Here is a 12,711-nt window from a genome sequence, read left to right as displayed (position 1 = left end):
AAAATAATATTTTATTTTTGTATCTTTAAGAAGGCCATACTCAGGATAACATAATATAAAGTAAAATAAATAGCTGACAAATTAATTTGTATTTAATCAAATTAATTTCTTAGTAAGACATTTTCCACATGGGGTACGATTTAAATTACATCTCTCTCTCCTCTACCCACAGATGTATTTTCTGCCTCTTCCCTGGCAGACATCATTATCACTATCATTATTATTATTATGTCTCCTTTCTGTTGATCTCCTCTCTGATCCTTTTGCTGTCTGTCATAAACAGTTAAACATAACTTTCCTACAAACATAGTCGAGCACATACAAACACATTTAAAGTGTAAAAAATCACAAATGCAATAATAAAATATATTTATAATGTAAATAATTTGAAATAAAAAGAAGTCAGACTGGGGTTCAGAATCCTTATTTCTAAATGTCTGTTTTTTATTTATTTATCAACCTTGAGACCCCCCCATAATTTGCAGTGTCTGGCTGTTACCAGGGTTGCCATAGATTTCTTGAATTTCCCTCAGGATAAATAAAGTATATATCTATCTATCTAGATACACGTTTACAGATGTGCATAATATTCATCTTCAGAAATAAAAACAACTCGTTCAGACTCTTTGACTGATCACTAAGAGGAATTAAATCTGATGTCGCCCTGCTCATCAGCTCTGGGTCCACATGTTCAGCGTGACACGGTCAGCAGGGGGCGCCGTGCCCCCATCCGCTCTGTGATCATCGGCTTCAGAGGATTCAATGATTTTTACTGAAACATGAAGCGTCAGAGGAGTCATGTGACTGATGAGGGGCTGACGGGAGCTGCAGGCAGTCTGTCATATATATAATCCAATCAGCATCAGACGCAGCTGTGATGTCACAGACAGGAGGAGGGGTCAGGAGGTCAAATGCATCTTGTCCGGCCAATCAGCACTCACCTTTGTCACCGGTGGAAACCGGAGACTGCCGGTCGGGTCGGGTCAGAGGTCAGACCGATCATCCGGTTACCATGGAGACCAGACAGGCAGCAGCAGCAGAGGAAGTCACAAACACAGAAGAACCTTTTCATGTGAAGCCTGATTGGAGACTTGAGTCTGACGCTTCAAACGTGTTCATTTAGTCTGCATGGTTATTATGATCTGACATCACAGCGTCATGTGTCTTCTTCTGTCCTGTCTGTCTTTGTGCTCCTGCAGTACCTGAATGCCTCCTGACCATCAGCTGAATACCTGCTCTTTGAGAAGACGAGCAGCGTTCTCCATCAGGGACCTGCTGAGGAGCCGGATCTCTGGGTCCAGGACGTCCCGTGGATCCTACTCCTCCTCCTCGTCCTCCTCCTGCTGTTAATTATCATTCATACAGCTTTAGTCCAGCAGGTGGAGCCAGAGACCCACCTCCAGGCAGGTCCACCTTTGGCCCATGGGGTCGGCTCCTGGCTCAGAAGCTGAACAGCTGAATGAAGCTGCTGTGTGAACGACACACATTTTATCAGCCTGTTTCCTGAATGTCTGAGGAGTCATGTGGCTTCACACAGACCAAAGCTTCAGAATCAATATTCCTGTCAGATATAAACTCGTATGATTCATTTCAAAATCGTCATCAAAAATCAGATTCTGTCTTTGAGAAATCAGGTTGGAGTTTTTGGTTGTCGGTGATGTAGTCCTCTGGGGTGGACTGGACCTGTGGGTGATGTAGTCCTCTGTGGACCTGTGGGTGATGTAGTCCTCTGGGGTGGACTGGACCTGTGGGTGATGTAGTCCTCTGGGGTGGACTGGACCTGTGGGTGATGTAGTCCTCTGTGGACCTGTGGGTGATGTAGTCCTCTGGGGTGGACTGGACCTGTGGGTGATGTAGTCCTCTGGGGTGGACTGGACCTGTGGGTGATGTAGTCCTCTGTGGACCTGTGGGTGATGTAGTCCTCTGGGGTGGACTGGACCTGTGGGTGATGTAGTCCTCTGGGGTGGACTGGACCTGTGGGTGATGTAGTCCTCTGTGGACCTGTGGGTGATGTAGTCCTCTGGGGTGGACTGGACCTGTGGGTGATGTAGTCCTCTGGGGTGGACTGGACCTGTGGGTGATGTAGTCCTCTGGGGTGGACTGGACCTGTGGGTGATGTAGTCCTCTGTGGAACTGTGGGTGATGTAGTCCTCTGGGGTGGACTGGACCTGTGGGTGATGTAGTCCTCTGGGGTGGACTGGACCTGTGGGTGATGTGGTCCTCTGGGGTGGACTGGACCTGTGGGTGATGTAGTCCTCTGTGGAACTGTGGGTGATGTAGTCCTCTGGGGTGGACTGGACCTGTGGGTGATGTAGTCCTCTGGGGTGGACTGGACCTGTGGGTGATGTAGTCCTCTGGGGTGGACTGGACCTGTGGGTGATGTAGTCCTCTGGGGTGGACTGGACCTGTGGGTGATGTAGTCCTCTGTGGAACTGTGGGTGATGTAGTCCTCTGTGGAACTGTGGGTGATGTAGTCCTCTGGGGTGGACTGGACCTGTTGATGATGTAGTCCTCTGGGGTGGACTGGACCTGTGGGTGATGTAGTCCTCTGTGGACCTGTGGGTGATGTAGTCCTCTTGGGTGGACTGGACCTGTGGGTGATGTAGTCCTCTGGGGTGGACTGGACCTGTGGGTGATGTAGTCCTCTGTGGACCTGTGGGTGATGTAGTCCTCTGTGGACCTGTGGGTGATGTAGTCCTCTGTGGACCTGTGGGTGATGTAGTCCTCTGGGGTGGACTGGACCTGTGGGTGATGTAGTCCTCTGTGGAACTGTGGGTGATGTAGTCCTCTGGGGTGGACTGGACCTGTGGGTGATGTGGTCCTCTGGGGTGGACTGGACCTGTGGGTGATGTGGTCCTCTGGGGTGGACTGGACCTGTGGGTGATGTAGTCCTCTGTGGACCTGTGGGTGATGTAGTCCTCTGTGGACCTGTGGGTGATGTAGTCCTCTGGGGTGGACTGGACCTGTGGGTGATGTAGTCCTCTGTGGAACTGTGGGTGATGTAGTCCTCTTGGGTGGACTGGACCTGTTGATGATGTAGTCCTCTGTGGACCTGTGGGTGATGTAGTCCTCTGTGGAACTGTGGGTGATGTAGTCCTCTGGGGTGGACTGGACCTGTGGGTGATGTAGTCCTCTGGGGTGGACTGGACCTGTGGGTGATGTAGTCCTCTGTGGACCTGTGGGTGATGTAGTCCTCTGTGGACCTGTGGGTGATGTAGTCCTCTGGGGTGGACTGGACCTGTGGGTGATGTAGTCCTCTGTGGAACTGTGGGTGATGTAGTCCTCTGGGGTGGACTGGACCTGTAGTCCTCTGGGGTGGACTGGACCTGTGGATGATGTAGTCCTCTGGAATGGACTGGACCTGTAGTCCTCTGGGGTGGACTGGACCTGTAGTCCTCTGGGGTGGACTGGACCTGTTGATGATGTAGTCCTCTGTGGAACTGTGGGTGATGTAGTCCTCTGGGGTGGACTGGACCTGTTGATGATGTAGTCCTCTGGAGTGGACTGGACCTGTGGGTGATGTAGTCCTCTGTGGACCTGTGGGTGATGTAGTCCTCTGGAATGGACTGGAACTGTGGGTGATGTAGTCCTCTGGGGTGGACTGGACCTGTTGATGATGTAGTCCTGTGGGTGATGTAGTCCTCTGTGGAACTGTGGGTGATGTAGTCCTCTGTGGAACTGTGGGTGATGTAGTCCTCTGGGGTGGACTGGACCTGTGGATGATGTAGTCCTCTGGAATGGACTGGACCTGTAGTCCTCTGGGGTGGACTGGACCTGTGGATGATGTAGTCCTCTGGAATGGACTGGACCTGTAGTCCTCTGGGGTGGACTGGACCTGTTGATGATGTAGTCCTCTGGAGTGGACTGGACCTGTGGGTGATGTAGTCCTCTGTGGAACTGTGGGTGATGTAGTCCTCTGGGGTGGACTGGACCTGTGGGTGATGTAGTCCTCTGTGGAACTGTGGGTGATGTAGTTCTCTGGGGTGGACTGGACCTGTGGGTGATGTAGTCTTCTGGGGTGGACTGGACCTGTGGGTGATGTAGTCCTCTGTGGAACTGTGGGTGATGTAGTTCTCTGGGGTGGACTGGACCTGTGGGTGATGTAGTCTTCTGGGGTGGACTGTTTCTAGTTTCCATCTTTAAGCCTTTCAAAATAAAGGAAGGCTGAGATCTGAGGTCAAAGGTCACAACGTGCATTTTCTCAGGAACTTTCTACTTGTAGTCCACCAGAGGGAAACACTGCCAGCTTCAATCTCCGTGGTGTTAGGGTTAGGGTGTAGAGCTGACCAGAGGGCCCGGGATCATTTCCAAACTCCAACACAAACGTGTCCTCAAAAATGTTTGTTCTGCAAGAGCATAAAGGGAACCGGGTGGTGTACAATGATCCTGCCAGCACCAAAACCACCAGGGGGTCGGAGGAGACCTTCAGGACGCAATAATAACAACAACCAACCATAACCACAACCACAACAAATAATCACAACCACAAACACAACCACAACAAACAATCACAACTACAACAAACTCCCACAACGAACAACCACCACACCACAACAAACTCCCACAATGAACAACCACAACACAAACAACCATAACCACAAACACCACAAACACCACAACCACAACAAACTCCCACAACGAACAACCACCACACCACAACAAACTCCCACAATGAACAACCACAACACAAACAACCATAACCACAAACACCACAAACACCACAACCACAACACCACAACAAACTCCCACAACGAACAACCACAACAAACTCCCACAACCAACAACCACAACAAACAACCACAACCACAACAAACAACCACAACCACCACAACAAACAACCACAACCACAACAAACAACCACAACCACCACAAACACCACAACCACAGCACCACAACAAACTCCCACAACCACAACCACCACAACAAACTCCCACAACACCACAACCACAACAAACTCCCACAACCAACAACCAAAACAAACAACCACAACCACAACACCACAACAAACTCCCACAACGAACAACCACCACAACAAACTCCCACAACACCACAACCACAACAAACTCCCACAACCAACAACCAAAACAAACAACCACAACACCACAACAAACTCCCACAACGAACAACCACAACAAACAACCATAACCATAACCACAACCACAACAAACAATCACAACTACAACAAACTCCCACAATGAACAACCACAACACAAACAACCATAACCACAAACACCACAAACACCACAACCACAACACCACAACAAACTCCCACAACGAACAACCACAACACAAACAACCATAACCACAAACACCACAAACACCACAACCACAACACCACAACAAACTCCCACAATGAACAACCACAACACAAACAACCATAACCACAAACACCACAAACACCACAAACACCACAACCACAACACCACAACAAACTCCCACAACCAACAACCACAACAAACTCCCACAACCAACAACCACAACAAACTCCCACAACCACAACAAACAACCACAACCACCACAACAAACAACCACAACCACAACAAACAACCACAACCACAACAAACACCACAACCACAGCACCACAACAAACTCCCACAACCACAACCACCACAACAAACTCCCACAACACCACAACCACAACAAACTCCCACAACCAACAACCACAACAAACAACCACAACCACAACAAACAACCACAACCACCACAACAAACAACCACAACCACAACAAACAACCACAACCACCACAAACACCACAACCACAGCACCACAACAAACTCCCACAACCACAACCACCACAACAAACTCCCACAACACCACAACCACAACAAACTCCCACAACCAACAACCAAAACAAACAACCACAACCACAACACCACAACAAACTCCCACAACGAACAACCACAACAAACTCCCACAACCAACAACCACAACAAACAACCACAACCACAACAAACAACCACAACCACCACAACAAACAACCACAACCACAACAAACAACCACAAACACCACAAACACCACAACCACAGCACCACAACAAACTCCCACAACCACAACCACCACAACAAACAACCACAACACCACAACCACAACAAACTCCCACAACCAACAACCAAAACAAACAACCACAACCACCACAACAAACAACCACCACCACATCCCCAACCATAACCACAAGAACCAACCACAACCACAACAAACAACCACAACCACCACAACCCCAACCACAACCACAACATCCAGGTCATAGTTATCCAAAGAAGGTAAAGTCAAGGGCAACTGGACTTGGTTGAAGATACTAGAACCACAACAAACAACCACAACGAACAAACACAACCACAACAAACAACCACAACCATAACAAACTCCCACAACCAACAACCACAACAAACAACCAACACCACAACCCCAACTACAACCACAACATCCAGGTCATAGTTATCCAAAGAAGGTAAAGACAAGGGCAACTGGACTTGGTTGAAGATACTAGAAGACGTTTCGTCCCTCATCCAAAGGACTTCTTCAGTTCTGACTGACTGGTAGGGAAATTCAGCTATTTAACCTCAGTGGGGTCGTTTGCCAGAATCGTCGATACCGCTGGTAAACTTTGCCATTTCACTACAGCAGCTACCTAGAGTGGACCTTATCACAGCCACAGAATTGGCCATTAGGAAAAACAAATTAACAAAAGCGGAACAGCTCAGGCTAAAGGTGTCTGCAGCCCTTTCTAATGCGAAGCCTCCCCCTTCCAACCTCACCATCCAAGAAAAGGAAGGCTGTGACATCACTGAGCAAGGATCAAAACATCACTATCCTACCTGCTGACAAAGGAGGATGCACGGTAGTACTTAACACAGCAGACTACCAGAACAAAGTCAACACACTACTAATGGACACAAACACGTATGAGACACTGAGGCGAGACCCAACCAGCATATACAAGAAAAAGGCCATAGAATGTCTACAACAGTTACAGAAGGACAACACCATCACCCGTGAACAATATTACCGTTTGTATCCTGGAGAAGCCATTCCATGCATTTATGGACTACCCAAGATACACAAAGAAGGAGCCCCACTCAGGCCGATTATCAGCAGCATTAACTCGGTCACCTACAGCATTGCCAAACACATTTCTACCATCTTAGCTCCCATGGAGAGAAACACGCCTCACCACATCCATAACTCCACTGACTTTGTAAAATTGCAGATTGGGGTTTACAGAAAACCCACACACAGACCAATACCTACTGTTCGATTCCCACCACCCACTGGAGCACAAGCTAGGGGTCATGAGAACACTGCACCACAGAGCGGAGAACATACCAACAAGCGCCCAAGCCAGAGAGAAGGACCAGAACCACCTGAAGGGGGCACTTACAGCCTGTGGAGACCCTAAATGGACCTTTGTGAAAACAGCCACAAGATCCAAGAAGAACAAAACTACAGGGGAGGAAAAGAAGGTCAAACGCAACAACATTGTGATTCCATACGTGTCTGGAGTATCAGAGAAACTCAGGAGGATTTTCAACAAACACAACATCCCTGTGTTTTTTAAACCCAAGAACACACTAAGACAGATGCTGGTCCACCCCAAAGACCGCACACCCAAACACAAGAAAAGCAATCTAGTGTATGCGGTCCAATGCAGTGAGGAATGCACAGACCTGTATATTGGGGAGACTAAACAACCACGACACAAACGCATGGCTCAACACAGAAGGGCCAACTCCTCAGGTCAAGACTCTGCAGTCTACTTACATCTGCAGGACAGAGGACACTCGTTTGAGGACCACCAGGTGCACATTTTAGACAGAGAAGATGGATGGTTTGAAAGAGGTGTCAAGGAAGCATCTACACCAGGGTGGAGAAGCCGTCATTGAACAGGGGAGGGGGTCTACGCCACCACTTATCCCCCACTTACAATGCTGTCCTTTCATCACTTCCCAGGAAACTCAACAAACGTAACCTGTTGGCCTCAGGTGAAGATACCAACGATGGTCGTTCAGTCTCGGCCACAGGTAGTCTTAACGACTGTAACGACTGTCGTCACAGCAACAAGGAACACTAACGAACCAGCGGTATCGATGACCCGGGCCAACGACCCCACTGAGGTTAAATAGCTGAGTTTCCCTGCCAGTCAGTCAGAACTGAAGAAGTCCTTTGGATGAGGGACGAAACGTCTTCCAGTATCTTCAACCGAGTCCAGCTGCCCTTGACATTAACCTTCTTTGGATAACCACAACAACCACAACAACAACAACACCGATGCCATTAATGATTTATTAATTTATTAGACATCAGTAGATACAGAAGGTCCAGCTACAGGTACAATATTCAGATAAACATTACTGTGGTGCACAAACCAAGCGCTCCTCGTGTCACTGAAACGTCTCAGATTATAAATACGATCAGAATCTGAGATTATTATAAATTCAATATAAGATATTTATCCAGCTGATGAGGATAAGTTCAGGGAGGAAGAGGAGCAGTTTGTGTTTCATCCTGAGTGTTTCCCTCGATACCTACAAGTACTAACTACACTACTGTGGTAACTGTGAGCACGACTGCTCTCTGCCTCTACGGGCCCGACCTTTCATTAAAAGATAAACTCTGCAGAGTGCAACAACATTTACAATAAAGATAAATATATTTCCGAAGTATTCTTGTAGGTACACATCCAGTGCAAATATTAAAGTACAAAAACATATCAGTCCTGCAGTCTGTCGAAGCTCACTGGTCACTGCGAATATACCGATTATTACTCCAGATGTTTCCAGAGGAGGGGGAATATTCTGAGCCGTATACCAGCGTCCTGATCTGAGTATTATCACTACAGCGCTGACAGCTTGCTGTAGCGCCCCCTCATGTCCAGTTGGTGTTGGTTCTGTACTGATGTGTGTTCGTGTTGCGTACAGGAGCTTCACGCCTCTGGAGTCCTGTTAGCTTCTCATGTCGGTATAGAGTTCAGCCGATGACGTGTTCTGGTTTGTATTCAGGAACGTTTGCAGCCATAAAGTCTCTGAGCAGCCGGTCCTGAAATGTTCTGATCTGAGATCTACTTAGTGTGTGCAAAACAGGAGAAAGCTGGTGATCAATGTGACAGGACAATTCTAGCTCATCAACAACACACGGATCCATAAACAAATAAATAAACTTCATTAGAGAAGGGGAACACAGTCCAGCTGCCCGCTGTGTCTGAAGCAGCTGCTTGGTCAAGTCCAGTGATTGGTCAGCACATGAAGAGGGGCGGGGCCAGTCCTGTACATAAAGATGGAGTGCTCCCTGGTGGCCGGGTCATAAACCCCGCCCCCTCCGTGTTATTGGATGAGTTCACTGACGAGTTTGGTTTTATTTATCTGATGCTTTTAAAGGGGGTTTCACATCATGATTGACAGCTGAGTTCTGCTCGTGATTGGGTCGGCCAGCTGTGTGGGCGGGACCTCTATGCCACTTCTGGCTTCATTCGTACAGAGGGAGGAAGTGGATCTTCCTCTGACCTGCTGGTTGAACCAGGTCCCAACACAGAATAAAGCCTCTGATTGACTGACTGGTTCAGGTCTGTCAGGGGTCAGAGGTTGGAGGACTGTTTGATGCTGTGGAAGGAGACTCTGCTCGGTGAGGTGGGCAGCGATGTGGCTCGCACCGCCCGGCTCCGGAAGGAGTGACGGTCCTGCCAGCGAATCCAGCGCTTCCTGACCGCAGAGCGCACCTGCACACAGACAGGTAAAAACAAACAGACAGTTACAGACAGACAGGGACAGACAGACAGGTACAGACAGACAGGTACAGACAGGTACAGACAGACAGGTACAGACAGACAGGTACAGAAAGACAGACAGTTACAGACAGACAGGTACAGACAGTTACAGAAAGACAGGTACAGACAGTTACAGAAAGACAGACAGTTACAGACAGACAGACAGGTACAGACAGTTACAGACAGACAGGGACAGACAGTTACAGACAGACAGGTACAGAAAGATAGACAGTTACAGACAGACAGACAGGTACAGACAGTTACAGAAAGACAGGTACAGACAGTTACAGAAAGACAGGTACAGACAGTTACAGACAGACAGACAGTTACAGAAAGACAGGTACAGACAGTTACAGAAAGACAGGTACAGACAGGTACAGACAGTTACAGACGGGTACAGACAGTTACAGAAAGACAGGTACAGACAGTTACAGACGGGTACAGACAGTTACAGAAAGACAGGTACAGACAGTTACAGAAAGACAGACAGTTACAGACAGACAGACAGTTACAGAAAGACAGGTACAGACAGTTACAGAAAGACAGGTACAGACAGTTACAGAAAGACAGGTACAGACAGTTACAGACAGACAGACAGTTACAGAAAGACAGGTACAGACAGTTACAGAAAGACAGGTACAGACAGTTACAGAAAGACAGGTACAGACAGTTACAGAAAGACAGGTACAGACAGTTACAGACAGACAGACAGTTACAGAAAGACAGGTACAGACAGTTACAGACAGACAGACAGTTACAGAAAGACGGGTACAGACAGTTACAGAAAGACAGGTACAGACAGGTACAGACAGTTACAGACGGGTACAGACAGTTACAGAAAGACAGGTACAGACAGGTACAGACAGTTACAGACGGGTACAGACAGTTACAGAAAGACAGGTACAGACAGTTACAGACAGACAGACAGTTACAGAAAGACAGGTACAGACAGTTACAGACAGACAGACAGTTACAGAAAGACGGGCACAGACAGTTACAGAAAGACAGGTACAGACAGTTACAGAAAGACAGGTACAGACAGTTACAGACAGACAGACAGTTACAGAAAGACAGGTACAGACAGTTACAGACAGACAGACAGTTACAGAAAGACGGGTACAGACAGTTACAGAAAGACAGGTACAGACAGGTACAGACAGTTACAGACGGGTACAGACAGTTACAGAAAGACAGGTACAGACAGTTACAGAAAGACGGGTACAGACAGGTACAGACAGACAGACAGGTACAGACAGGTACAGACAGTTACAGAAAGACAGGTACAGACAGTTACAGACAGACAGACAGTTACAGAAAGACAGGTACAGACAGTTACAGAAAGACAGGTACAGACAGTTACAGAAAGACAGACAGTTACAGACAGACAGGTACAGACAGGTACAGACAGACAGACAGTTACAGACAGGTACAGACAGACAGACAGTTACAGACAGACAGACAGGTACAGACAGTTACAGACAGACAGGTACAGACAGGTACAGACAGCTTAGTGATCTGTGTGTTGGGGCTGTAAACTGAGTCATCGCTCTGTCGGCAGCAGAAGAAAGAGACTCGCTCACCTCGCTGTTGAGAAAACAGTAGAAAACTGAAACGAAGAAACCCTGCAGACACAGAGGAAGCGTGTTAGCTGCTAACAGTGCTAGTTAGCTTAGCTTAGACTCGGTGTATCGTGAAGCCGGTTTCTTCAGATCACCTGGAAGGACTCCAGTATGGAGTTAAAGTAGATGAAGACGATCTGAGCGACCTCGTCTTCTCCTCCAGGGTTCACAAAGAACAGCATGTAAGTGATTCCTAGCAGAGGCAGCAGCACCAGCGTCGCCTTCACCGCCTTCCTGCGCCGACACCGGGAAGAACAGAATGTCAGGACCACAACTTTAACTTTACAACAAACATACAATACAAACATCCAACATGAGAGACGATCATCTGCTCTAGTCCACATTGCTCTGATGATATTACAGGACACACAGTATCTCGCTGAGTGATAGGCAGTGGGCTGCACACTGTGACTCTTCAGGATCATTTTCCATCGAGCCAGTTTCCAGTCTGGCTGAATGTGTTGTCTGTATGTTACCGTGCCGCTGACGTCGTTCCACAAAGGTTTTAGTTTGATGCAGCTGCAGTTTGAGTTGGTAACTTTCTTCTTTCTTTAAAAGAACCCAGTTCCATTCTTCCAGCTGAACTCCCTCCATGCTCCTGAGTCTATGTTTGCACGTTGTGTTTCTACCCGTGTTGTGGCTTTTACCTGTACTGGATGGTCTCTGAGGTGGTCGACGCCCTCAGTTTGGTCATCAAAATCCGAACGATGTTAAACAGGAAGACAAAGTTAATCTGAGGAAGAGAGGAGAAGAAGAAGGCGGTTCACACTGTAGAAGTTATTCCAGGGCTGTTTCTCAGTACCAAGTTTGGAACAGCAGTATTATTATTACAGTTGTGAGTTTTCTCATCTGACATTTCTGCTTTTTGCTGGTGAAATGCATTCTGGGATACCTGGCTATCCGAAGTCCACACAAGTCACCAGCGATGCAGGCTCGGTAAAACAAGCAAGAACACATACCGCTATTTGACTATACTTTGCTAGATGCGGACTTTTGAATTGGAACAGTACTTTGGCTGCGACTGATGACGTTTCACAAGAACAAAAGTTCAGATAAGAACGCAGACTGCGAAACAGCCCTGGTTCAATTCAGTTAATTTTTATTTATATAGCGCCAAATCACAACAGAAATCTCATGTCTCTTTCCATAAAAGAGCAGGTCTAGACCGTGATATTTACTCAAACCCAACAGTTCCCACCAAGAGCTGCACTAGGAGACAGAGGCAAGGAAAAACTTCCTTTAAGAGGCAGAAACCTCGAGCAGAACCATGACTCAGGGTGGGCGGCCATCTGCCTCGACCGGTTGGGGTGAGAGAGAGAGAGAGAGAGAGAGA

General features: G+C 47.7%; 1 protein-coding gene across 4 annotated transcripts in view; it reads right to left on the bottom strand.

Annotated features, from left to right (window-relative positions):
• Positions 1–8,268: 8,268 nt before the first annotated feature.
• Positions 8,269–12,711, bottom strand: part of crhr1 (corticotropin releasing hormone receptor 1) — an 82,553-nt gene continuing 78,110 nt past the window's right edge. For all 4 annotated transcript variants that reach the window (XM_038709594.1, XM_038709602.1, XM_038709578.1 and 1 more), the window contains exons 11-14: positions 12,026–12,111; positions 11,474–11,612; positions 11,340–11,381; positions 8,269–9,711 (exon numbers count right to left, since the gene is read on the bottom strand). In XM_038709594.1, the coding sequence (XP_038565522.1) occupies positions 9,571–9,711; positions 11,340–11,381; positions 11,474–11,612; positions 12,026–12,111 (408 nt within the window). In that variant the 3' untranslated portion in view covers positions 8,269–9,570. The remainder of the gene's footprint in view (positions 9,712–11,339; positions 11,382–11,473; positions 11,613–12,025; positions 12,112–12,711) is intronic.

This window comes from Micropterus salmoides, unplaced genomic scaffold (genome assembly GCF_014851395.1).
Source record: "Micropterus salmoides isolate LMB-PRFRI ecotype aquatic unplaced genomic scaffold, ASM1485139v1 Ms_hic_scaffold_10, whole genome shotgun sequence".
Classification (NCBI taxonomy): Eukaryota; Metazoa; Chordata; class Actinopteri; order Centrarchiformes; family Centrarchidae; genus Micropterus; species Micropterus salmoides.
This window is presented reverse-complemented; position numbering and strand designations above follow the sequence as displayed.